Source organism: Zootoca vivipara, chromosome 15 (assembly GCF_965207765.1).
Source record: "Zootoca vivipara chromosome 15, rZooViv2.hap1.1, whole genome shotgun sequence".
NCBI lineage: Eukaryota > Metazoa > Chordata > Lepidosauria > Squamata > Lacertidae > Zootoca > Zootoca vivipara.
This window is the reverse complement of record NC_142598.1, coordinates 20,807,757-20,834,839: the sequence shown is the minus strand read 5'-3', so window position 1 is coordinate 20,834,839 and position 27,083 is coordinate 20,807,757. Positions and strand designations below refer to the sequence as shown.

Below are 27,083 nucleotides of genomic sequence, written 5' to 3'. Positions count from 1 at the left end.
ATGAGTGCATGTGGGAAGGAAGGACTTGGGCTATTTACACACTATGAATCTAAAGTACATTCCCCACCCATTCAAAGAATCCTGGGAATTGTACTTTATCCCTCACAGAGCTACAGTTATCGGCACCCTTAAGTTTAGTTCCCAGCATTATTTGGTTGAGGAGATGCTTTAAATGTGCTGAGAATCAAGGATCCTTTTGAAGTAAACACTTGAGGGGGTAAGAAGGTGTGTGTTTTCTGAAGGCAAGATTAATCCAGTGATGCCGTATAAACCGCCATACAAAAGATAACTTTTATTCTGCACGTATTGCATTTTTATGTATCCATCTGTAAATAGGAAAACAAGGCATCTCTTTGAGAGTACAGTCAAACCCTGAGTGAGGGATGATAGATTACTGGTCTCTTACCAATTTAGTAAACAGAAGATGGTGACGCAGGTGGATGAAAGCATATCTCTTGCTGCAGAGGAGCCCTGGCCCCGCTCAAAGATATTCCAGGTACTCCTGGATTTTCAGATTTCATCCAGTGTGCAAAAAAACAACATCTTGTCCGTTTGCTTAACAAAGCTCCGGGGCACTCTTCAAGTAAATGTGTGCAAAAGCACGGAAACAAGTATGGTTGCTGCCCTGCGAGCCCCCCCCAAAATTGCACAGTGAAGAGGACCGCTCAAGCTCCCTATCGCTTCCTCATGCAAGAGTGATTTAATTATTGTCTTAGTATAATGTTTAACCTATCCACTTGAGAAACCAAAAGGAAAAGAGTAGAACCAGAATCTGTAGCAGTTTAGGGTTATGGCACCTGCTTGATTCACGAGCGAAAGAGGTAGGAAAAGGTCTTTGCCGGAATTAAATTTGTAGACGAAGTTTCCGCAATGGGTAGCTTTGTTCTCCGAGCAGAGTTCCAGAAGGAATCTTTCTGCAGCTCCTTCCTTGCAAGAGTGTCCCTGCTTAGGGCTATAAATCAGAATCGCAAGGGAACCTGCTCCAATTACTGGGGTGTTCATTTTCCAGTACATCCTGGGGGTTGGTGTAAGACCTTGGAGTCGGAGTCCTGTAATAGTCCATTTGGAGCTCTGTGTTGCCGATGGAGGGAGAAATGGCAGCCGTGGTCGCTGGGAGCCTCTGGCTGCTGGGTGGGTAGCTGTAATCCATAGCCGCTTTCTTCAGCTTGCGCTCCTTGCAGCAGTGAGCAAAGCTGAGCGAGAGGGAGAAGCCCCCAATTATTTCCAGGCAGCTTCCTAAGTAGCCCAGCACCAAGCAGTAACCCACTCCTAGGCTACTGCCGGCCGGGATGGGAAGGTTTAGGATGTCGTGGTTGTACCAGGAGACGGCGATCAGGCTAAGCAGCCCGGAAACGAAGAGCAGCAGGCCACCTAGCCCAGCCAGCAGGTACTGGGGCATATCCTGCCAGCAGCGAACACCCAGCGAAGCCACAACCAAGCCCAGGACAGTGACGGCCACAGAGGATGGCATCAGCCCTTTGGCGACTTGCACAGTCTGGTGGGAGAAGTAGCCCAGGGTGTCCTTGATGTTGCACTGGGTCTTCTGGGTGCTTTGAAACTCGTTGCAGATGTCCCAGATGCCTTGGTGCTGGATCATGTCGTAGGGTTGGTCGGGGATACGGCTTGCATCCCTCCAGTCGGGAGCCAGGGTGCTGGTCAGGTTCAGGATGAGGCCGCAGGGGCCTAGGACGATGCCCACAATCATGGCGGTCGGCGTCCGCATTCTGCGCCAGGCGACAAACAGACAGTGGTTATGGGTACAGACAGGTGACTGGAAAACCACTTGCCCCCAGGAAACAACCTTGGTTTACTTGCTCAGGTCCTTATGTACCTGCTCTGGGATTCCTCTGTCCTGAGAAGAAAACTAGTTTGCGTTCTGCTTGGCTGCGTGGTATCATATCATTTACGCCACACAAAGTCTGCTGCAGAACGCATCTACAGTCGTATAATAATAATAATTTATACCCCACCCATGTGGCTGGGTTTCCCCAGCCACTCTGGGCGGCTCCCAACAGAATATTAATAATAATGAAGTGATAAAACATCAAACATTAAAAGCTTCCCTAAACAGGGCTGCCTTCGTCTTCTAAAGGTCAGATAGCTGTTTATTTCCTTGACATCTGATGGGAGGGCGTTCCACAGGGCGGGCACCACTACCGAGAAGGCCCTCTGCCTGGTTCCCTGTAACCTCACTTCTCGCAGTGAGGGAACCGCCAGAAGGCCCTTGGAGCTGGATCTCAGTGTCCGGGCAGAATGATGGGGTTGGAGACGCTCCTTCAGGTATACTGGGCTGAGGCCATTTAGGGCTTTAAAGGTCAGCACCAACACTTTGAATTGTGCTCAGAAACGTACTGGGAGCCAATGCAGGTCTTTCAGGACCGGTGTTACATGGTCCCAACGCCCACTCCCAGTCACCAGCCTAGCTGCCGCATTCTGGATTAGTTGTAGTTTCTGGGTCACCTTCAAAGGTAGCCCCACATAGAGCGCATTGCAGTAGTCCAAGCGGGAGATAACCAGAGCATGCACCACTCTGATGAGACAATGTGCAGGCAAGTACCATCTCGGCTGGCGTATCAGGTGGAACTGGTAGACAGCTGCCCAGGACACACAATAAAGGGAAGATTCACAGTGGGAGAGTAGTTACATTTGGGGAAGACCTGACTAAGCTTGCAAGGAAGCCCATGAAGAGCACAGCTTGGAGAAGCTGCGGCCCAGATCAGCAGAGGCAGAAGTCCCAAGGGACCTGCTGTTCCTTCCAAGAGCCATTTTCTAACCCAGGATTCCAGGGCTTTAAAGGAACACCCTGTCCTTTTAAAAAAAAATAACTTCAAAGCTTGAAGAAGACCTTTCCTGCCTTGGCTAGGGGGAGTGGGCTTTTATCCCTCTGCTCAGGTCAGCCTCCAGAAGACCTCAAGTCCATGCTTTCACCTGGTCCTCCCTCCACCCAACCAGCAAATGATTAATCACTTAAGCAATTATTACTGTTGTCAGGCAGCGTACAGCACTCGAAAAGGTCACAGGCAGTTTGAGACGATTCCTGGTTCATGGGATCTATAAGCTGATGACTTATGAGAACTGTCCCTCCCTCCCTCCCTCCCACCCGCCACCTGCAAAAATTCTGTATTTAGCCCTTCCTTGGATACAGATATCAAGGGAGAATCGGCTCTTTACCTGTCCTGCTGCAGACAACGCCTGCCGCAACTGTTGTTCTCTCTCCCTGCCGTGTGCCCAGTTAAAAGAAACTGGCTAGTGTGACCGAAACTTCTGTGTGTACAGAGAAACCAGGCTAGCGCTGCGGCTGAGCTTGTTCTGGGTAGTATTTTATGGGTAAGAAAGGGAGGGGAGAGGGAACAGAAGTTGAGCTGCGGAATCAGGAAGGGGTTGCCGTTACAGGTGATGCCAAGTCAGTGACTTCAGGAAGGTGGGGCTGCCTCTCGGAGCAGCTTCAGAGCCGCACCTGTTCCTGTGTGATGATCGTGCCTAAGGATGAAGGCGGTGACTTTTATTGTCCTGAATAAAGGTTGGCTCTTATTGCTTAGGTAACAGCACACCAAAGCAATAAACACATACAAATTGACACGGCCACTCTTTTGAAAGGTGGTTCCAGGAACTGGGTGGCAAAACACGGAGAGGCACAGATGAGGCTATGTACACGGAGCAATCTGGATGCTCTTAATTAATTACCCTTGAGAGAAAGGGAGGGGGAAAACGTGAAGTGCCCTGGGGCAGGACAAACACGTTGAAAAGAGCTGCATAAACAACTCGGTGGCCATGTAGATACCAAAGCCCTTTGTGCTTTGGTGTACGTAGTATTAAAATGTAGTATAAACACTGACCTCCTGCCCACCTAGCAGTTCAAAAGCACATAAAAAAGTGCAAGTAGATAAATAGGGACCCCTCCGGCGGGAAGGTAAATGCTGTTTCCGTGTGCTGCTCTGGTTCGCCAGAAGCAGCTTTGTCATGCTGGCCACATGACCCGGAATCTGTTTGTGGACAAACGCCGGCTCCCTCGGCCTATAGAGCGTGATGAGCGCCGCAACCCCAGAGTCGGACATGACTGGACCTGATGGTCAGGGGCCCCTTTACCTTTACAAACACTGAAAACTGGGAAACACTGGCCTGCAAGCGTTCCAGTTGGAGAGCAGCCTTTACCAAAGGTGTTAGGGACTTCGAAGACACCCTTCGAAGACACTGAGGACAAAAGAAACGTGCTAAGAGGAAGGCACGCTTGGCAAACCCTCACTGTGATCAACTCCCACCCGGAAACCAATGTCCCCACTGCGGAAGGATGTGTGGATCCAGAATTGGCCCCCACAGTCACTTACGGACTCACTGTTAAGACCGTGTTCATGGAAGACAATCTTACTCGTCTACAAGTGATTGCCAAAGAAGAAGATTCCTTTAAGGTGCTTTAATTTCTTCATCGCACCAGTTCATTTTCTCTCACAAGTTTTATTTGGTTTTCAACTAACCAATGTAGCTGTGCCTTTAAGAGCAGTTGAATCTGAAGTCAATAGCAATACAGTAGTGTTACTTGCTTCCTGCACATTCCTTGCCATTGCAGTCACAAGAGCAGGCCAAGTGTCCCCCCCCCAGTGAGTGAGTAACTCTAGATGGCTGCAAACCTTTAGATAAGGCCCCTAACATGGTATCTGCAAGAAGCTTTCACCTACAGAGTGCAATAGTCCTCTGGGTATATTTGTTGTTGTTTAGTCTTTTGGTCGTGTCCGACTCTTCATGACCCCATTTCTTGCATCCCAACTTTGGAGAGGAGTGATATAGCCCTTTTGGACGCAGGTGGCGCTGTGGGTTAAACCACAGAGCCTAGGGCTTGCCGATCGGAAGGCGATTCGAATCCCCGCGACGGGGTGAGCTCCTGTTGCTCGGTCCCTGCTCCTGCCAACCTAGCAATTCGAAAGCACGTCAAAGTGCAAGTAGATAAATAGGTACTGCTACAGCGGGAAGGTAAACGGCGTTACTGTGCACTGCTCTGGTTCGCCAGAAGCAGCTTAGTCATGCTGGCCACATGACCTGAAAAACTGCGGACAAACGTCTGCTCCCTCGATCAGTAAAGCAAGATGAGCGCCGCAATCCCAGAGTCAGCCAATAAAGTGAGATGAGCGCGGGCAACCCTAGAGTCGTCCATGACTGGACCTAAATAGTCAGGGGTCCCTTTCCCTAAAGCTAGGGATGTCCCGATTTTAATGGCAACAACTGAAAAAGGGTGCTTCCTATTTTGCCCAACTGGGGTAATAGACCCTTCAAGTTTCCCTATTTTCCAGGGACAGTCCTGGATTTACAGAAGCTGTCCTGGTTTCTGATTTGAGCCCAGAATGTCCCTAAGGATGTCCCTGTTTTCATTGGAGAAATGTTGGAGGGTTATGGGGCAATCTAAGTGGGCGATGCCACACACTGAGGATGAGCCTGCTGAAGGGCTTGGAATGGCTGCACTCCCATCAGGGCCCACTAGAGGGTAGGCAAAGACAAGGCAAAAACAAATCAATCCCTCTTTAACTGCTGTCACAGTTAAGATTCCTCCCTTCTGCTTAGGGGTTCTCCTCTTCCCATGTCCATAAGCACACATTTGCACAAAATTTGCACATAACTAAATTTTGCGCATCTAGAAGTAACGTCTAGAGTTTACATTTCACAGAGGGCAGGCCGATTAATGTCCCAACCTTATCACACGAAACATGTTTTTCCTCTCCAACACAGACCACCCGAATCAGTTATTAAATTAGTTCATCCATTACCATTACAGTAATTAATTCCCCCACCCCAAACCTTATTCTAAACTGGGATGGAAGGAGCTGTCTGTTTCAGTTCTCTTAGTTCTGGGGCAGTTTGTGATTAATTTAGTTTAAATCTTCGTGAAAAGTCATCGGATTTATTCAGATAAATTTGCATATGCAGTTTTAACTACCACATATTACATATGCAGCTTTTATATTTAAATTGTTATTAATGTTCACATTTCTTGTAGGCAATTGCCCCTAATTCTTTGTGTTCTTTCCACTAAAATATTCATTTTTATGCACAATTTACCCTGGTATAAGTTTTTTTAAGTGTGTGTACACACACACAGACACGTGCAAACTTTGCACACTGTTACAGAAAGTGCAAGTTTTGTATGTTCACCTTCAAACACAAACGGCATTTCCGTGCGCTGCTCTGGTTCGCCAGAAGCGGCTTTGTCATGCTGGCCACATGACCTGGAAGCTGTACACCGGCTCCCTCGGCCAGTAAAGCAATATAAGCGCCGCAATCCCAGAGTCATACGCGGCTGGAGCTAACGGTCAGGGTCCCTTTACCTTTACGGGACCCCTAAGGGTCTTCTGGCCTAGCCCCCTGCAATGCAGGAACTTCTTCGGCAATCACTCATAGCTAAGGAAGCATGCAGTCTGAGCAAGGACACAAACACCACTAAAAGGAGGGGGGCGGTCATCCTCTAAACATGGTTGTACTCCAGCTCCCATCACAGAATCGGGAGAATTGTAGAGTTAAAAGGGACCACAGGGGGCATCTAGTCCAACCCCCTGCAATGCAGGAATCTTTTGCCCAACAGGGGGCTTTCACCTACATCCCTAAGATTAATAGACTCATGCTCTACTGACTGAGCTGCCCTACCAGCAGTTATGGCTGATGGGAGCCTCTGTTTGCTTCACTGCCCTCTGAAACTCTTTGCCATTCCTGTGTCCAGCAGAAGTTGCATGAATTATGCCATATTATAAAAAACAAGGCTAGTTTGTATCATTTATTCAGGGCACAGCTTCAGTTTTTTCTTGTCATGGGATCTGCAGATTACTATGTTTATTTTACTATTTTGAGATGCACGCAGCCTGGTAGATTGCTTTTGAGTAGGAAAGTTCCATTAAATCTCTAATAGAAACGGAGAGACTTTTTCCTGCATCACTTTGTCTACCCTTTAAAAAACAACAACACCCTAAGCTAAAGAACATCACTATAGTATAGAGCAGACATCCTAAAACTTCGCCCCCCCCAGATGTTTTGGACCACAATTCCCATCATCCCTGACCATCTGTCCTGTTAGCTAGGGATCATGGGAGTTGTAGGCCAAAACATCTGGAGGGCCGCAGTTTGGGGATGCCTGGTATAGAGTATCTTCCTCAGTTCCTTTTCCCAAAGTATTTCCTCACATTCATGTTTCAAGCCCCGTCTGCACAGTACTTCTAAAGCAGTATCATGCCACTTTTACAGCAATGGCTTCCCACAAAGGATCCCGTAGTCTATTAAGGCTGCTGAGAGTTGTTAGAAGACCCCAATTCCACTCCGAGAGCTACAGTTCCCAGAATTCCCTGGGAAGAGGGTTGATTGTTAAGCTACTTTGAGAATTGCACCTGTGTGAGGGAATTGGCGTCTCCTAACAATTCTCCGCACCTTTAACAAACTACAGTTCCCAGGATTCTTTGTGGGAGGGGGGAAGCCATAGCTATTTCAATTGCCATAATACTACTTTAAACGTATAGCACGGATGAGTCCTCAGACTCATGTATATTCCTGCACTTTTTTTTTTCCCACAAAGGCGGGGAGTTGTCAGACCTCTGGTTCTGGAAAAGCAGCATTCCTCCGTGGCTCCTGAAAAGAAAGCAACGGTGAATTGAAAACGGAAATTAAATTTAATAGGAGAGCAACGGGGCTGCCCAAACACGATCTGATGGAGATCTTGTTTTTGGAACAGTGCCGTATTTCTTCCAGTCGGTGAATACCTCTTGGTGGCCTGCAGCAAAAGCCTTGTGGCTTGTTTTTGGTATTGGTTAAATTAATTGTTCAGTGAACTACCAGCGATACTAATCAAACAATTTGTTTCTGGTGCCCTGCCAGAATAAAAAGGAGCAGAGGGAGCAGGCGGGAAAGTTCAGTGCTTTGGCTCAAGCCAAGATAAACTACATTTGTGGCCGGGGGGTTATATTTGTGGATGGATACCAGGCAAGGGAATGAACTTTGGGATGGCCTGGTTCTCTTAAGGAGGGCTTAGGAAATCTGGGGTGCTGAACGGAGTAGACCAGTCAGAGGAGGAGAGGCCAGCAACTGGCAGTCTTTGTGCCAACCTACAGCCCCCGCAAGGCATACAATTTTACTTTAAAAAAACCCAAAAACTTTCAACATAGCATCCCCAGGTGAAGGCACAGGATCAGAGGTTAACCACCTCCCCTTTTCCCACGTGATGTGCATCTTCCCTAGAAAAATGGGATCGCTCTGTTTTTGGACAAAAGTTTCCCCTGTCCCATTTGGACTTGAAACGGGGAGACTTTTCTTCCGTATTTGAGCTTGGACGGCCCAAAATGGCGGTTGTGTCGCTGTTGGTGCAGCTGACGAGGAGCCTGGCTTGGTGTGAGCGACAACAGAGAGAAGGAGCGACTTTCTTTCTTTCTTTCTCTCCCTCCCTCCTTCCTTCCCTCAGCTACTCCTCAGTCTAGCATAGTGCAGGTTGCAATGTTCAACCCCAGGCATTTCCACGTAGGGCTGGGAGATATTTCCTGTCTAAACTCCTGAAGAGCTTTTGCTAGTCAGTGTCCACAGTACCAGTACGCAGTACACAGTGGCCTGGCTCACCTGGCTCACCTGGGATGAATAAAGACATTGGATTCTTATCTCATTATGCATGATCAAGCTTTCTTTAGCGCCTCAGCCCTTGCTTTCCCCCCCCAGGACCAATTGCAGTCATCAGCAGTCGTTAACAGCCATCTACAGGTTTACCACTCCCATCAGCCCATCACCCATTCCCATCACCCCCACCCCCCACCCTCTGACTATGCATAAGGGTCTGGTGGATTCTGTTTCAGTGTATCTGACGAAGTGTGCATACACACGAAAGCTCATACCAAAATAAAAACTTAGTTGGTCTTTAAGGTGCTACTGAAGGAATTTTTTTATTTTGCTTCCTGCAGAAGGTTTCTTTCCATGATACTGGTGAATAATCAAAGTAAATTGGAAGGGGGTTATCCAAAATGAAGTCCTTGAAGTAATCAAGAGGACGGAAACCACATTAGTTGGGATTAAGCTGTCTGCCTTTCTCTCTCGGCCCCTTCACCTTTTCCCCTCTTTCCTGTGGTTTTCTTCTAGTTCAGATTCAGCACTCTCTTGGACAATTAGCATGTGATTAATCGACATAAGATAACCGCCCTTTCCTTTCTGCATCTACCAGAGCCAAATGTGGGAGCCAAGGATCATGACTAATGTTAAGAAATGGCGCACGTGCTTCGATAGCTCTGGCTGTGGGCGAGCGCTTCAAAGGCTGGCAGTCCTCCCCTAATTCTTTGTGCTTCCTCATGGCTAGCAGAAGCAGGGGTAAAAGCACCACACTGAATGAATTGGTAGGATTTCACCAGTGATTCTGAGTGCAGGTAACTTTGGGTTACAGCAGCGTTGTGGTGTGTTGTTCTTAAAGCAGAATTATCTGCAGGTCTGTGCTCCTTGGCTTTCTAGTTTGGGGGGGGGGGAAACAGATAAGGAGAAATCTGATAAACGCTGTTTATTATTAAAATTTATATCCCACCCTTCACCATAGCTGCCAAGTTATCCCTTTTCTCACGAGGAAGCCTATTCAGCATAAGGGAATATCCCTTTAAAAAAAGGGATAACTTGGCAGCTATGCCCTTCACCCTAAGGTCACAGGGTGGTGAGACAACATCACATGCCATAAATGCCAAATAGTCAATTAAATCAATATTAAATCACTAAAACCAGTACCTAGCCATTTCTCTCGTAGTCCTTATCTGAAGAACAATACAAATTAACATGGTCATTTGATTTTTTTAACTGACCAGTTTATTGATGTTTTTACTGATGTTATCATATCCTTGTGTTGCACACTGCCTTGTTGTATTTCTTAGGAAAGTGCAGTTTGTAAATACTTAAATGCAAATCACAAATATCTGCTACTGGTGCTCAAAGGACTGATGAAGTAAGGAAGTTTTCAGCTGTCACTGCAACCCATTCAGCACAGCAGCCTGTTTGAGGGAGAAGCAGATTCAAAAGTGAGGAGGCCACAACTGAGAAGGCCCTATTTAGGGTTGCCAGACCTCAATAGTGGGCAGGACTTCTGTGCCTTTAATTGCCCTGCTCTCTTTTGTGTCTGGAAACCTTAAAGAGAAAACCAGCAGGCCCTTTGTTTAATTTCCAAGCACAGGGTCTGCTGGTTTCTCTTTAAGGTTTCCAGACTCAAAAGAGGGCAGGGCAATTAAAGGCACAGAAGTCCTGTCCTCTATTGAGTCTGGCAACCCTAGCCCTGTTCCAGGTTCCAGTTAACTGGATCACCCTTGTTGATGATACAACTAATAGGACTTCCCTGGCCAATTTCAGGTCAAGGGCAGGATAGATCCACGCGAAGGAAGTAGACAGAGGTCACATCCACACTAAACATTTAATGCAGTCCTATACCACTTTTACAGACATTACTTCCCTCAAAGGATCCTGGGAACTGTAGTTTGTTAGGGTGCTGAGAGTTTTTAGGCCAACCCCATTGCAGAGCTGCAATTCTCATCATCCTCAACAAGCAACAGCTTCCAGGATTCCTTGAGGGGAGCTGTGACTGTGCTTTAAACGGATGTGACCAAAGGAAAATATTCTCCCTATTTAATAATGCTAATTGGTCAGGTGGCGAGACACCCAGTAAAATGAATGGGCAGTAGGTTGAGCCAATAGGGATTTCTTTGAACAGGGGATTATCAATTTACAGAATTAAATGTGATGACAGGCACAGGCTCAGGTGGCTTTTTAAAGAGGATTAGATATGGAAGATAGGTCTCCGATAGCCACTACAGTCAAGTAGAGCCTCTGTTTTCAGAAGCAGCTATGATGCTCTGGGGTAAATGTGAGCAGGCTGCTTCACTTGTGACTTTCCAGAGGCATTGTGTTGGCTACTGTCTGAAGAAAACCGCTGGGCTTTTTTAACAATGCAGGTCCACACCATTCATTAAATTTAAAGCACACTCAATGCACATTTAAAGAACATGCTCCCCGCCGTCCCCCTAAAAAGAATCCTGGGAACAGCAGTTTGTTAAAGGCACTGGGAATTAAAGCTTTGTGGTGGGGGAACTACAGTTCCCAGGGTTCTTTAGGGCAAGTCATGTGCCTTAAATGTGCATTGGGTGTGCTTTAAATGCATCTGAGCCAACAAAGCTCAACCTTCTGTAGATGACCTGGGTTCCCACCTCCGTCTCGTCTCATAATTCATAATATCAAGTCCGTATACTTCAACCTCTTCACAGGCTTCCTGTTTTCCCGCCTCGAAAGATTGGCTGGGTATTGTGGCAGTGGAGATTGTTGAGGAATTTGTACCTTCCAGTTCCTGTTTATGCATCTGTTGTTGTCCCTGGGAACAGGCGTACATCAAGTGCAGGGATTCGCAGGGAATGCCTTTTGTCACAGTGCAGTGGTGGCAGTTAAAAGATTTGTGGCATTAGCACGAAAATCATTTGATCTGAAGCAAGTGGTGGGGGATCCTCAAGTTGTGGTCTGAAGCAAGTTGTGGGTAATCTTAGTGCTTGAAGTGATAAAACATCAAACATTAAAAGCTTCCCTAAACAGGGCTGCCTTCGGATGTCTTCTAAAAGTCAGGTAGTTGTTTATTTCCTTGGCATCTGATGGGAGGGCGTTCCACAGGGCGGGCGCCACTACCAAGAAGGCCCTCTGTCTGATTCCCTGTAACTTCACTTTTCGCAGTGAGGGAACCGCCAGAAGGCCCTCGGAGCTGGACCTCAGTGTCCGGGCTGGACGATGGGGTGGAGACTCTCCTTCAGGTATACTGGGCTGAGGCCATTTAGGGCTTGAAAGGTCAGCAGCAACACTTTGAACTGTGCTCGGAAACATACTTTTAGCCTAGGATCGTGATCAGCAAATATTTTTTACGAGAGGGCCTCTCTAAGGCAGTGGGCCAGGAGGTCTCTATACCTACCCACTGCAAAAATAGGATAGTGGCTTGGTGGCCACATTTGGAGAATTCATACTAACTGGATTCTTTCTTTACCAATTGATTCAGTTGAATTAGCTGTATCCCCATCTGAAATGGCCTCCCTGCCTCGTTTCCTATGGTGGGCCAATGAGAGCTTCCTTGCAGGGTAGCTGCACTTGCCCTTTGAGGAAGAAAATCCTCAGGAGAGGAGATCTGATCACCCACCACCACTTCTAGTCATGCCCTTAATAGAAGAGTAAACAAATACAGGTGGAACTCGGAAAATTAGAATATCGTCGAAAAGTGCATTTATTTCAGTAATGCAACTTATTATTTTTTTATTTTAATTTTAATTTTTACAAATGCTTTCTTTTGGAAATCCCACACTAATAAAACAAATAGTTACAATAATACAAAAATAAACATCGCTATTACATTTCATTAATTACATTCCATTTATAATTGACCCCCGCCTAACGACAAAATGTATATTCCGGCGTATAAGACGACTGGGCGTATAAGACGGCCCCCAACTTTTCCAGTTAAAATATAGAGTTTGGGATATACTCGCCATACAAGAAATACGACCCAGCGTATAAGACGACCCCCAACTTTTGAGAAGATTTTCCTGGGTTAAAAAGTACTCTTATACGCAAGAATATACAGTAATTACAATTACAACAAATAAAGGCTTGGCATACCGGTATCTTGCTTTGCATGTCATGCATCTATCTATCTATCTCATATATTGGTTTCACCTTTTAAGTTGTGTTACTGTAATAAATGCACTTTTTGACGATATTCTAATTTTCCGAGTTTCACCTGTATAACTTTCAAGAGGTGGTTATGGATAATCTTCAGCAATGTTTGATAGTAGGAACACCCTCCTGACAGATGCCAAGGAAATAAACAACTACAGTGGTACCTCTGGTTATGAACTTAACGCATTCCGGAGGTCCTTTCTTAACCTGAAACCATTCCTAACCTGAGGTACCACTTTAGCTAATGGGGCCTCCCACTGCCACCGCGTCGCTGTGTCACCGCCATGCGATTTCTGTTCTCATCCTGGGGCAAAGTTCTTAACCCGAGGTACTACTTCCAGGTTAGCAGAGTCTGTAACCCAAAGTGTTTGTAACCCGAGGTACCACTGTATCTGACATTAGAAGACACCTGAAGGCAGGCCTGCGTAGGGGAGTTTTTAATGTTTGATGTTTTGCTGTGGTTTTATAATTTGTTGGAAGCTGCCCAGAGCCGTCCAGTCAGATGGGCTGGCAGTAAATTATTATTATTATTATTATTATTATTATTATTATTATTATTATTTTGGGTGGGGTGGGTGATGACTACAGGCAACAATCCTTGAGGTGAGAACAGAGGTGTCTCCGTTTCCATCTGTGAAACATTGGAAGCTGTGTTTTTCTTCCCGCCATTCCACAAAAGATATGGGGAGGTGTTTCCTTGATAAGAAGAGAAATATTCCATCATTGCACATGGAATGCTAAATGCAGCTTTTCTGACTAGAGCCATGGAGCCTACAGGCTCAAAAGTATGTCTAATAAAGAGTAGGGGGGAAATAATGCCCCACGACAGAATTTCTGCAGCATTCGGGCTTTATGGATTTATGGAAATGCATGCTGAGAACCGTGCTGCTCCGAAATACACAGAGGAATTCCTGCTATTTGTAATCCTAAAATAAAAAGGAAGTTATTGGGACAGGAGGGTGGGAGGTAACAAAACACTGGCATCCAGTTAGGAATGTGAAAGCTTGGGTTTCAGCAATAGTAGGAAGACAAGTGTCATTCATTTTGCCTGACAAGCTGGAAACTGGCCACTTGCTGTGGATCAGGAGCTCATTGGGGTCTCTGTGGTGCCAAGTCAGAATCACTAGCTCAAAAGCTGAGATGGCCACTTAAACTCAAGAGCCCTGTGATTTAGGTTCTTAGGCAGACACAGACCTAATCCCAGCTGCCCTGAGTGACCGTAGCAATCCAATCAGATCAACGGGGTATAAGTAATAATAATTTATTATTATTATTATTAAATAGGACGTCACTCTTTTCATTGGATAAATGTTGACAGGTATGTTATTGTGTCACTTACCAGTTGTCCATTGAGAGCCGCAGGTTCTTGCGTGACCTTTGTTTTGAAATCCACCAACCTACAGTCAAGCCTCTCGCTTTGTCAAGAAGAATATTTACTTGGCTTGATTTTAAAACAAATAAATAATTGGTACTACTTTTCAAGGCTCTCTTTCACAAAAGAACACCATTAGACATTTTGCAGACAGGGCAGCAAGTTATGCCAGAGGATCACATTTGGTAGGGTAGACAGTGGCCCTACGTGTTATGGGGAATCTGGAATTGGAAAGTGTCTCAAACTATAGCCTGGCCTTATAGTGTCATGGTTCGAAAATTAAGAGTAGAAAAATGAGGAACTGAGAGGAAACAACACTGACCAATTTGCCCATTCCTAGCATTGTGTGACAATGGCACACTCTTCTCGCTGTCAGAACTTTTGGGAAAGCTACATGAGACTACCATCTCAGTGACAATTCAGCAACCAACTCTGTACTAAAACTGTCCAACTCTGAACTGTCCACGCATTAATGGAGCCTGTCTGAAACTTAGCTCACCTGCTACTTGAAGTGAATGACCATAGTCTAATATCAACTGAATGAAAAGAAATCAAATGCAGGTTTTTCTAATAGTAGACACATACATGCTGCTTCCTTCCAGGGGGTCAATTTTCCGGCATGTCAAGGAAATACCTTATTTTAAAATTATATCCTGCAGGCGGTAATGCGATGCCTGGCTATGTCATCCTAATTAAATGGCTCGCAGCGCTCCCTGTAAACTTCAAACCAGGGCTGTGCTTCTGTTCTGAAATGAATACCACCACCCGTCGGATTCTTCTGTTCAGGCGCCTGTTGCAGATGGCGCAGGCATAATAAAAACACTTGTCTCGGTAGTTATGCTAAGTCTACAAAAAGTTTCCCAGGCAGAAGTTCCTTTGCCACGTGATGTCAAACTCAGAGCTGGCCCTACCATTAGACAGAATGAGGCAACTGCTTCAGGCGGCAGATAGCTTAAGGCAGCTCTGCCGTCCAGCACCTTCCCACTGCCCCCCGGCTATGTGCCTTAAGATAACCTGCTCTCTTCAGGTGCAGGGGGGAGGCGGGCGTGTGATGGACCCTATTTACAGTGTTGATGTAAGACACAACAGCCAGCCCAGTCAGACATTGTCTGTGGAATGGGGGAAAGGTGGCATCTTATAATTCACCGCAGGCAGCAAAATATCACAGGCCGGTCTTGTTCCCACTGCAGGTGCTTGATGCAAGAGTTAGCTTGACACAGTACCCCTGCTCTGCCGTCTAGGCCAAACCTTCTGGTCCATTTATATAGCAGTAATCAGAATGGGCTTCAGCAACGAACCCATCTGTCTCATGGATACTTGGCTCACTCTTGCAAAACTCTTGCTTGGTAGCACGCTGAGCGGAAGTGTGCAGAGCAAGATGCTTCAGCCCCACTGCCACATGAAATCTAGTAGCAGCTTAAAGAGGTCCAGTAATTCCTGGTAGGAGTTTACCTATTTGCAAAATTAGCTAAGACAGCTACACAACAGCAGAGGATGCACACAGGTACATTGCTTCATAGAATAATAACAAAGTTGGAAGCTACCCAGAAGGGTCATATAGTTTTAAAAATCTAGCTCAATTTTTTTTTAAAAAAATGTTTTATTAATATGAAACAATAGAGCAAGAGGCAGCCTTTGCGAGGGGTCCTTCCCACCGAAGACCACTCAGATATACAGTGGTGCCTCGCAAGACGAATTTAATTCGTTCCGCGAGTCAATTCATTTTGCGAAAAATTCGTCTTGCGAATCGAGGTTTCCCATAGGAATGCATTGAAATTTCTTTTTTTGCCCATAGGAACGCATTAATTAAATTTCAATGCATTCCTACGGGAAACCGCAATTCGCAAGACGAATTTTTCCGCAAAATGAATTTGTCTTGCGAGTCACCATCAGATTGCAAGACGCATTCGTCATGCGAAAAATTAGTCTTGCAGGGCATTCGTCTTGCAAGGTACCACTGTAACTTTTATCTTCATTACATGATGACTTTCAGCTGATATTTGAACTGACCCCAATGAAAAGCCCCAGATTGGAGTTAAATCAGATACCAAAGGGCAGGCATCCCCAAACTTTGGCCCTCCAGATGTTTTGGACTACAATTCCCATCACCCCTGACCACTGGTCCTGTTAGGGATCATGGGAGCTGTAGGTGAAAACATCTGGAGGGCCACAGTTTGGGGATGCCTGCCATAGGGCATAGGCACTCTACCTGTGATAGCTCATTCTCATGTAAATACCACCACCTGATACTTTTGACTAACATAGTTACCGTAGGTAGAAACATAGAGGCTATATTGCAGTATCTTAAGTGATAAACATATATCTGTGAAAAACTTAATAGCTTAATTAAACATTTTGTCCCAGTGCTCCAATTAGGTTGCACAATGAGCATTGACACAGCCTGCCCCCCCAAAAAAGCAGGAGCCCTAATCCATCTCTAGTTGTGTTTTTAAGTATTTCTGTGCTGCAACTGGAATGTAGATGGAGAGAGATGTTTAAATAAGCATTTCAGTGCACAACCTAATGAAAGCAAGGTAATGCGGAGAGATGGCATTCACATTCAGTTCGTTTCCGAGCACAGTTCAAAGTGTTGGTGCTGACCTTTAAAGCCCTAAATGGCCTTGGTCCAGTATACCTGAAGGAGCGTCTCCACCCCCATCGTTCTGCCCGGACACTGAGGTCCGGTGCCGAGGGCCTTCTGGCGGTTCCCTCGTTGCGAGAAGCCAAGTTGCAGGGAACCAGGCAGAGGGCCTTCTCGGTAGTGGCGCCCGCCCTGTGGAACGCCCTCCCATCAGATGTCAAAGAGAAAAACAGCTACCAGATTTTTAGAAGACATCTGAAGGCAGCCCTGTTTAGGGAGGCTTTTAATGTTTAATAGATTATTTTATTTCATTTTTCTGTTGGAAGCCGCCCAGAGTGGCTGGGGAAACCCAGCCAGATGGGCGGGCTATAAATAATAAATTATTGTTATTGTTATTGTTATTATTATTATTATTATTCAGAAGCAAGTTTTGTTGTGTGTTTCGCTGTGCCTCTGACTTCTGTCATATTATTTGTTACAACTTGGAACCCCAGGTTTCTTCCAAGGAGGAGCTGAAGGAGAGACTTCAGAAGCTGTTTGCTGTAATCATTAGCCTAATGAATCCACCCTGTAGCATCCAATCTCCCATGTTGCTGTAGCCGTTGGGAAAGATGATAAACGAACCTGAGCTTTCAGGGGCATGACATGTAAACAGACGCCATCAGGCCTAGCTAATGCCCTTTCCTAAATGCTATCTTTTGGGCGAAATAAGTAATTGAGCTGTGAGCAATGCAATTAGAGGTTATCTGGAACAACTTTTTTTTCCCCAGGAGACGACACAGAACACCAAAATACTTGGTGACGGTTCCATCTCTTAACTATGCTTGGATATCAAGGAGGAATGGCGGGAGGAACCAGCTGGTAAAATGCTGGCAAAGACAGCTACTGGTACAGTACTAATGTCCCTGGTGAATTGGGACAACTGGGGCATACGAAGCACATTTTAATTTTCACCCTGTCCTCTATTGCTTCTTGCTTTGCTTTCCTCTAAGACCCAGGCCTGCTGAAAAATACAAACAGGAAACCAACTGCATTGTTGGACTATATCGCCTTGCCTGTCTGTTGCCTTCACACGCAAACTTCCTTCCGTTACATAGTGTTCCTTTTGTACATGGTTTTGAATGGGGCGCATTGAGACCCCCAAACAAGTGTTATTTATTAGCTGCTTGCCTGGCGGTTCTTCTCACAGAACAGACAGATAAAGCGCCCCCAAGCTGGCTTCCTATAGATAATAAGGTTGTGCTCTGGTATACAGCCAACTCCCTGAGGCTGTTGAATTAAAAGCCAGTCTGGGAATTTAAAAGGCAGGTGCTCTTAAAAAATAAAAATAAAAAATCACATTTACGGTTTATTCTCCTACTGCATGCAAAATGTCTCTTAACAGCCTCTGAAATAGTTTTATGTCGTACTACTGTCCTTGATTCCTGAGAAGAGGCAGGGCCAGCTAGAAAGGGCAGAGGGGTCTGTGTCAAACTCCCTCAGTAAAGACGGGAGCAAGGTAATGTGACCAGGTTTTGGGTGCCTTAAAACTTAATCAGCTACATTAGTAAAGAAACAGCGATTTGAATGTGCTATAAACATGCAGCACTAGATGGCGAAAGAGAGCAGGAAATTTTAAAAATCTGGTTTTCCATAGGGATTTTTTTCTTTTGTAAAAACGATCTAACTTCTGACTTATTTATAGCGTCCCCGTCCCCCCATGTTTAGATCCATCCCCTGTCAGTAGCACTTGAGAGGACTGAGATTATCCATATGTGGAAGCAAGGACTCTTAATAACGTGAAAGGAAAGCCTGTGACCACAGAGAGGAATCAGGCTGTTTAGGAAGCTGAGCTGTCTCCCCTTCCTGCACAGAACCTGAAGAGGTATGAAGAGGGAGGAGCAAAGACAGGCAAGATAAAGGAGCCTCTGAGCCTCCCATGAAGAGGGCCTGTTTGCTTGCCCAGTCTAGGGAACAGCCCTGTTTGCTGTGCTAAGTTGTGTCTGCCTCATTGCCTTATATACAGTCATACCTTGGACCCCGAACGCCCTGCAAGTTGAACGTTTTGGCTCCCAAACGCCGCAAATCCGGAAGTGAGTGTTCCGGTTTGTGAACATTCTTTGGAACCCGAACGTCCGACGCAGCTTACGCGGCTTCCAATTGGCTGCAGGAGCTTCCTGCAGCCAATCAGAAGCCGTACCTTGGTTTCCGAACGTTTTTGAAGTTGAACGGACAACTTCCGGAACAGATTCCGTTCGACTTCCGAGGTACCACTGTCATGGGATCCCAGGGTCATGTCGCTTGGTGGAACAATGAATCCTACTTTGCTTACCGATCTGAGCAGAAACGAGTTCAAGTTCAGTGGGAGTCAGGAAAACTTCTATTATAAGGCACAGCAGCCTTGCCTGCTTTTTCGCCTCACTATTCGAGTTCAGACTCAGAATAGATAATATTGGGCTGGTGTGACTCAGTATAGGAGCCTTATATATCCACACTGCCTTTATTTAATGAGGAAGCCACGGGTTATATTTCTGACTGCTGAATTTTTGGGCTCCAAAAATAAAACAGGTTCTACCGATACTAAAAATGCAGCTGGCATATTTGTCGAGCACATAGAGGCGGGGCATGTAGCAAGTTTGCTGGGGGATTTCTGTCAAAGCTCGCCGCTTCCGATTTGCTGTTCACCATGCAACACCACTCACTGTTTTGCACCAGTATCTCGCCCGCGAAACTTGCTATTCAGCAGCCACTCGACCAATTCCATTATTTTTATCCCAACAGAGCACTCCGAGTGACTCCACAGCATATAAATAAAGGTGAAATGAGATCCCATATCAATAGCAAAAGAGACATTAAAGAGGACAGTTATAAACTAAAAGCAGCCATTTAGGGTGTAATTGAGTTCTAAGGCGGCAGTAAAACCTGATATTCAAAGCCTCTTAAAACAAATTAAGTTTTCACATTTAATAAACCAAAGAGAGTGCTTGATGTCCTCTCCCAACCTTCCCCACTTCCTCCCCGGTGCTTAGAATCATAGAATCATAGAATCATAGAGTTGGAAGAGACCACAAGGGCCATCCAGTCCAACCCCCTGCCAAGCAGGAAACACCATCAAAGCATTCCTGACAGATGGCTGTCAAGCCTCTGCTTAAAGACCTCCAAAGAAGGAGACTCCACCACACTCCTTGGCAGCAAATTCCACTGCCGAACAGCTCTTACTGTCAGGAAGTTCTTCCTAATGTTTAGGTGGAATTTTCTTTCTTGTAGTTTGAATCCGTTGCTCCGTGTCCGCTTCTCTGGAGCAGCAGAAAACAACCTTTCTCCCTCCTCTATATGACATCCTTTTATATATTTGAACATGGTTATCATATCACCCCTTAACCTTCTCTTCTCCAGGCTAAATATACCCAGCTCCCTAAGCCGTTCCTCATAAGGCATCGTTTCCAGGCCTTTGACCATTTTGGTTGCCCTCTTCTGGACACGTTCCAGCTTATCAGTATCCTTCTTGAACTGTGGTGCCCAGAACTGGACACAGTACTCCAGGTGAGGTCTGACCAGAGCAGAATACAGTGGTACTATTGCTTGTTTTTTCATTTATCTGTTGTTCACTTTTATGAATTTTTCCAGAGGAGAAAAAAGGCTTAAAACCGCTTAAAAGTATTAACATACCCTCCAACAATGAAAATAGGGATGCCCTAAGGAAAAGCGGCACATTCTGGGATCAAATCGGAAACTGGGACAGATTTTGTAAATCTGGGATTAACTCTGGAAAATAGGGACACTTGGGAGGGTTTGGATTAATAAGGGTAGGGGAGGAAGGATGAGAGGGCCTGATAGATCTGTACCTGGAGAGTATTCCACAGTGGCGGCACCACCACTGAGAAGGCACTGCCTCTGTTTCCTAATAACCCAAGACAATGAGAGAAATCAAGACCTCCAAAGCTAAGCCTTAAATCTAGGAAGGCCTATATGGGAGTAGATTATCATTTGCCATCCTGGTGCTTTCCAGAGGCTCTGGACTACAACTCCTATCTGCTATGCTGATTGGAGCTGATGGGAGTTGTAGTCCAAGCAACTGGTGGGCAACGGGTTGGCGCAAGCTGGAGTGGATGGTCCTTAAGGAAACCAAAGCTGTGACAAGAAAATGTTGGTGTCTTCTGCTTTGTCACGTGTGAGCTGTGGTGCAGTCGAGCAGTCAGGTGCAGTTAGTTACAGCATGGGACGCAGGTGGCGCTGTGGTCTAAACCACTGAGCCTCTTTGGGCTTGCCAATCAGAAGTCGGCGGTTCGAATCCCCGTGAGAGAGTGAGCTCCCGTTGCTCTGTCCCAGCTCCTGCCAACCTAGCAATTCGAAAGCATGCCAGTGCAAGTAGATAAATAGGTACCCCTGTGACGGGAAGGGAAACGGCGTTTCCGTGCACTCTGGCACTCGCCACGGTCTTCCATGCGCCAGTAGCGGTTTAGTCCTGCTGGCCACATGACTCAGAAAGCTGTCTGTGGACAAACGCCCGCTCCCTCGGCCTGAAAGCGAGATGAGCGCCACAACCCCATAGTCGCCTTTGAGTGGAATTAACCGTCCAGGGGTCCTTTACCTTTTACCTTTTTACTGTAGGGCTGCCGTATGCTCCAAAAATGGCGTCTGGACAGAGTTTTGCAGAATCGGCAAAATGTCCGTGAAAAAAACAGATGTATGGCAAGCAGCTCAACAACTCTGTCCGGACTTTCACGTTTGGGAATATGGCAACCCTAGCATACTGGCCAAGGGTTTAGGGATTTTCCCTGTTGGAAAAGATTTTGTGGCAGTAATGTCTCTTCGAGATGCCAGGTTCTAAAAGTGGGGACCTCTTGCTGTGGTCCAAGTTATGGCACCTCCTTGCTTAGAGCATCTTACCTCTGTTTTGAGTAGCCTTGCTCTTTGCCAGAGAAAAACTGTTGGGAGGAAATGCATGGGTGTACCCAGCATGGGGCGGGGGGCACCTGCCCCCCCAGAAGCAAAAAATTAAATGGTTATAAAGTGATGAAACAGGCAGCAGCCGAGCAAGGAAGGCAGGCACCCCGTCGGTGACACAGCCTCCCAGAAGGGAAAGGGAATTCTCAGAGGGAGCTGCTTGAGCTCTTGTAAACACGCAATGGATTAGGAGGGGTGAGTTTTGCCGGCGAGTTTTGTGGAGAGAAGGCAGTCGCGTTTCCCTCAACGCTGCGCTTCGTCGTCATCGCTGCGAGCATAAAGCCGCTCCGCTCGGCTGGCCCGGCGCCTCCCGCGCCCCTTGCACCTGGAGTGGGGCGCCAGCTCCCCTTCCACCCGTGGAGAGGGGCCAGTTTCTGGGAGAAGCGCCCCTTTGCCCAATCAGCGGGTGGGTGGGTGAGCGAGCGCGCAGCCAGTGGCCCTCGAGTGAGCGAGCTCCAGAGAGGCGGCCAAAGAGCCTCTTCTCACTCCTCCTCTCCGCCGCTGGGAGGAGAGGTGAGGAGGTTGCCGGAGAGCAGCGAGCGCAGCCGGCGATCCCCTGGCATGGTCCCCATGGCTCCCCCCCCCAGTTTTGATTGAGGAAATGGCCTAGGAATGTCAAAAGGACAGGAGCATAATATATTTGGGGTGCAGGGAGCACTTCAGAGAACATTTGTAGATCTTGTGCCAATTGTTCTGCCCTTTCCTTAGCTACCATTCCTTGTAGCGCTCTCTCATAAAATTTGCCTTCATTTGGATCAGTGGATTATTAACAGTACATTACTCTGGCATCCCAGTCATGAAGGAGAATGAACCTAAGACCCCGAAAGCAGCATGATCAAATCACGGGGCAGATTACATGGCTACACCTGATCCAGATCTTAAGCAAATATTGCACTGTTCACAGCATGTCTGCAGGAATGCGCAGGCCTAGCTCGTTTAGAATGGTAATATAATTGGCAGGCGCCTTTAGCGAGAGAGAATCACCCCCTGTGGCTCAATTAATCCTGCCAGACCCTTAAGATTATATACCATCTCTAGAGTTTACTTCTATTAATTACACAGCACGATCAATGCACAGGGTGTCTTACAGGGAAACGGAAGCAACAAGGAAGGATCTCTGCCCCAAAGCATTTCCAATCTAAGCATCCAACAGTGGGGTGAGACAACATACAGGGTAAGCCATGTCATTTAATCCAATATTTTGTTTCTCGGGGGGGGCATCCAGAGTCAGTGCATGAAGGCTGAATGTGTACAGTGGAGAAGAGGGAGCGCCCCAAAATTCCTCTTCCCTCAACCTCTACGGATGCTCACTTTGGGGTCTGACTGGAACTTGACAGGTGTACAAACCGCATGCAGAATTAGTTCTCCACGACCTGTTCCTGTTCCAGGAAAGGCAGGGTCTCCTGTCTCCTGTTGCAGATACAAACAGGGCTCTCTCAGGGTTGTGGGTTCGAGCCCTACATTAGGCAAAGGATTCCTGCATTGCTTGGGGGGGGGGGTTGTACTAGATGACCCTTGTGGCCCCTTCCAACTCTGCAGTTCTATGAGTCAATGATTGTTTGGACCGTGGAGTGGGGAACCTCCAGCCTGAGGGCCTTAATCAGGCCCACTAAGGGCCCTAATTTGGCCCACAACCCCCTTTTCTCAGGTGGAACTCAACTGCCCCACACCGGACACCAAATGATGATAGGTGGGGGGGCAGGTACTTTGTGACTGCAAAGGTGGGTTTCGGGGTGCCCCGGATTGTTCCTCCACAAGCGGAGATTGTGTCCAGCAGCTTTTAAATTTGGCACCACATGCCGGGATTGGTTTGATCCTGAGTGAAGCAACCCTCTGACACAGGTACAGTGTCAGTTACGAACTTAATTCGTTCCGGAGGTCCGTTCTTAACCTGAAACTGTTCTTAACTAGAGGCGCGCTTTCGCTAATGGGGCCTCTTGCTGCCGCTGTGCCGCTGGCACACAATTTCCGTTCTCATCCTGGGGCAAAGTTCTCAACTCGAGGTAACTCTTCCAGGTTAGCGGAGTTTGTAACCTGAGGCGTTTGTAACTCGAGGTACCACTGTACTTGAATCCAAATTAATTCTGGGCTTTTAACACTGGTACTAATTGGCCCCAGAAACGCCTCTCTAGTTCAGATTCCTACATTGCAGGGGGCTGGACTAGATCACTCTTGTGGGCCCTTCCAGCTGTACGGTTCTATAATTCTATGTGGGACTTTCAGAGGGAGGGGGAACAAACAAGCACTGGCCTTTGTTCTCAGGACTTTCTCTGTGGTATAGGGACGCCAACTGAATTTTCCAAGCTTCTTCTGCTGTAATGTGAATTGGGCCCTCGGTAAATGTAAGATGGGCCGTGGGCTCGGCAGCCCTGCACTTGGCTTACAGGGCAGCTGGGAGCACTGCAAAGTTAAAACAAAGAAGGTTTAGAAACTAGAAGGGGGGGGGGGGAGAGACCCAGGGCCCAATGCAGAAGCCTTGGGTCTCCTGGGCCATCCCCAACAACAACACCCTTGCTGAACATGCAAGGAATGTTCTGGCTCCTACTTTGATCAGTGGGCTGAAGCTTTCGGTATCCGAAGAAACCGGCTCCCCTGCCTTATTTAAAGACAAAAGCACAAAAGAGGAAATGCTACTACCGTACTGGAGGCTGTAGCCATGGCAGGGGGAGGAATGCAACTGGGTCAGTCGTCCGAGCAGTGACTGTGAACTGGTAATTCAATCGCTTTCCGACATCTGATCATTCCTGAGCTAAGCCTGAGAAATGTTTAAGAATGAATATATATATATATATATATGGCAAGAAACAAAGAGAGAGGAGAAATAAAGGGGGCAATGGGGTGGGAGTGTTACCTTTCACAGAGGGAGGGGAGCATCTTGTTTTGCATATGAGGCCATTGGCAAGATCCTTCTGTGCAAGTCCGCAGCTCCACGGTGCAGCCAAGCGACTCTCAGTGCAATCTTATACACGCCTGCTCCAGAGGAAGCGCCGCTGGGTTCCGCAGGGCTCATTCTCCGCTGACGGGGGGCCAAACTAGATGTGTGCTTAGTGCGCCGCTAGAGGCTATGGACCTTGCTTTTCCTTAACTAATTGCAGGCGCAGGGGGAAGCCCAATTCTCGAAGCAAAGGCAGAGCATGAGGAGTGGAGGTTTGTTTCTTGCTGTCCTTACCACCCCACCGCATGTGGCTTGCTAGTGCCAAGATGTCTGTGCTGTGAAGATGGCAGAGATATCAAAAGTGATGCAAAAGGAGCAGGGTGGTGATGTCACGGCATCAAGATTGACAGCTCCCTAACCCATCATATTTGAACAAAGCAGCGCAATTGAGCTTTGGGGCTGAAGTTGATAATTTTTTAAACAACAACAATGTACTACCAAAGGTTTCCTGACTTTTTTTCAGTTCAATAATAATAATAATAATAATTTATTATTTATACCCCGCCCATCTGGCTGGGTTTCCCCAGCCACTCTGGGCAGCTTCCAACAGAAGAATAAAATAATCGATTAAAGATTAAAAGCCTCCCTAAACAGGGCTGCCTTCAGATGTCTTCTAAAAATCTGGTAGCTGTTTTTCTCTTTCACATCTGAAGGGAGGGCATTCCACAGGGCGGGCGCCACTACCGAGAAGGCCCTCTGCCTGGTTCCCTGCAACTTGGCTTCTCACAACGAGGGAACCGCCAGAAGGCCCTCGGCACTGGACCTCAGTGTCCGGGCAGAACGATGGGGGTGGAGACGCTCCTTCAGGTATACTGGACCGAGGCCATTTAGTTTTAATTTAGTTTCAAACATGCAGATCCAATACTTTCCCAATACACATATATTTTGACTCTCCACCCCACCCCTTTTGCAGTTTCTTCTATTTTTAATTCTTAATATTGCATTTTCCCTGTTATTCCAATTATTAATTACTCCCTAATTTTTCTTTAATATTACATTTGACTGCTTGCTTTAGGTTAATCCTGCTAATTAACTTACATGTGTACAAAAACTTCAGATATTCCACAAATTTTCCCCATCCTTTAATAAAGTTTATTTCTCCTTTGTTTCTTATGGTTCCAGTAACTTTTGCCATTTTGGCATAGTCCATCAATTTGATCTTCCACTCCTCCTTGATTAGGAAAAAATCTTCTTTCTGTCTCTGAGGGATGAAAGATGGAGGGAGCAAGTGAGGATTGCAGGAGGAGGGAAAAGGGAAGGGAAGGAGGAAGGCGGCAGAAGGGAAAGCAGCAAGTGGAAGGAGACAGGTGGGCAGGTGGACCTATGAAGGAGGAGGAAGAGGGGAGGCAGAGCAGACCTGACCTGACCTGACCTCAATGGCAGTGGCAGAGTGCAAAGAGGCGAATCTTTTTGAGCTTTTGGTCTGTTATGTATTCAGTGGTCTGTGTTTGCCGGAGCTTGAGTCGGGACTAAGGATTCTGAGCCCTGTGTTCTGATTCGATACATGATATCCAATCACAGAACATTTCAGGATTTGGGCCTCTGCCATTGGCCCTTAAACTCTGAGTTATGATTCGCAGGCTTGGAAGTTTAGACAACCAATCATGTTGGAAGTGGGAGTGGCCCAGACCTTCAGAAATGTATATACAGGTGAAACTCGGAAAATTAGAATATCGTCAAAAAGTGCATTTTCTGTATTTCAGTAATGCAACTTATTATTTTTTATTTTTACAAATGCTTTCTTTTGGAAATTCCACAGTAATAAAACAAATAGTTACAATAATACAAAACTAAACAAAAATAAACATCGCTATTGCATTTCATTAATTACATTCCATTTATAATTGACCCGCCTAACGACAAATAATGACAATTACAACAAATAAAGGCTTGACATATCTTGCTTTGCATGTCATGCATCTATTTCATATATTGGTTTCACCTTTTAAATTGTGTTACTGAAATACAGTAAATGCACTTTTTGACGATATTCTAATTTTCCGAGTTTCACCTGTAAGCAGTTGCTTTGCCCCTGTTGCCCAGTTCTGTTAGTTCAATAAAGGTTTTTGCTGTTATCACTGTGTCTTGCCCTGTGGGGAACCCACCTGCACTTCATGGTCCATGGTCTCTTCCGGGTTTGGGGTCGCGGATACAGCTGCTTGCCAAGGGCACAAGGGAGCCTAGGTATACTTAGAACTGTAGAGTTGGAAGGGACCCTGAAGTTCATCTAGTAGTCCAACCCTCTGCAATGCAGGAATATCCATACAAGGATCGAACTTGCAATTTGGCATTATCAACACCATGCGCTGACCATCTAACCAACTGAGCCATCCAAGCATTGCAAGGTACTCTTCAGCTCCTCCTCCATGGTATACTAGTGTGTCCTCAGATCACAATTTAGTTGGGACTGCTTTAGAGAAAAGTGGCTCGGATTGTTCGGGTGCTTCAGAACTTTGACTTTTCAATTATGCTGCTTTGTAACTCTTGTGACCTCAGTCATTCAAAAGAAACTGCTTAAAAACCATGCCGGCACCAGCAGCAAACGACCTATAGAGATGTGTGTTACTGTCTTCACAAATAGGCATTTTAAAGGA

The 27,083-nt window shown here is 46.4% G+C and overlaps 1 protein-coding gene across 2 annotated transcripts; it reads right to left on the bottom strand.

The window, feature by feature from the left end:
• Nucleotides 1-269: 269 nt before the first annotated feature.
• CLDN23 (claudin 23) lies at nucleotides 270-24,531 on the bottom strand. Of its 2 annotated transcripts, none has more exons than XM_060268806.2 (2): nucleotides 24,406-24,531; nucleotides 270-1,724 (listed from the first exon to the last, which is right to left on the bottom strand). In XM_060268806.2, the coding sequence occupies exons 1-2, from the start codon at nucleotides 24,438-24,440 to the stop codon at nucleotides 953-955; spliced, it is 807 nt and encodes a 268-aa protein (XP_060124789.2). In that variant the 5' UTR covers nucleotides 24,441-24,531; the 3' UTR covers nucleotides 270-952. The 2 variants fall into 2 exon arrangements, with proteins under 2 accessions (XP_060124789.2, XP_034996929.3); XM_035141038.3 differs by lacking the exon at nucleotides 24,406-24,531 and adding an exon at nucleotides 3,172-3,617.
• Between the last annotated feature and the right edge of the window lie 2,552 nt (nucleotides 24,532-27,083).

Excerpts from the sequence above, each read along its gene's own strand:
- CLDN23 (XM_060268806.2), bottom strand. The coding sequence starts at position 24,440 with ATGCAAAACAAGATGCTCCCCTCCCTCTGTGAAAG. Across the intron at positions 1,725-24,405 it reads CTCCCCTCCCTCTGTGAAAG|AATGCGGACGCCGACCGCCA; the intron begins GTAACACTCCCA and ends CGCCTGGCGCAG.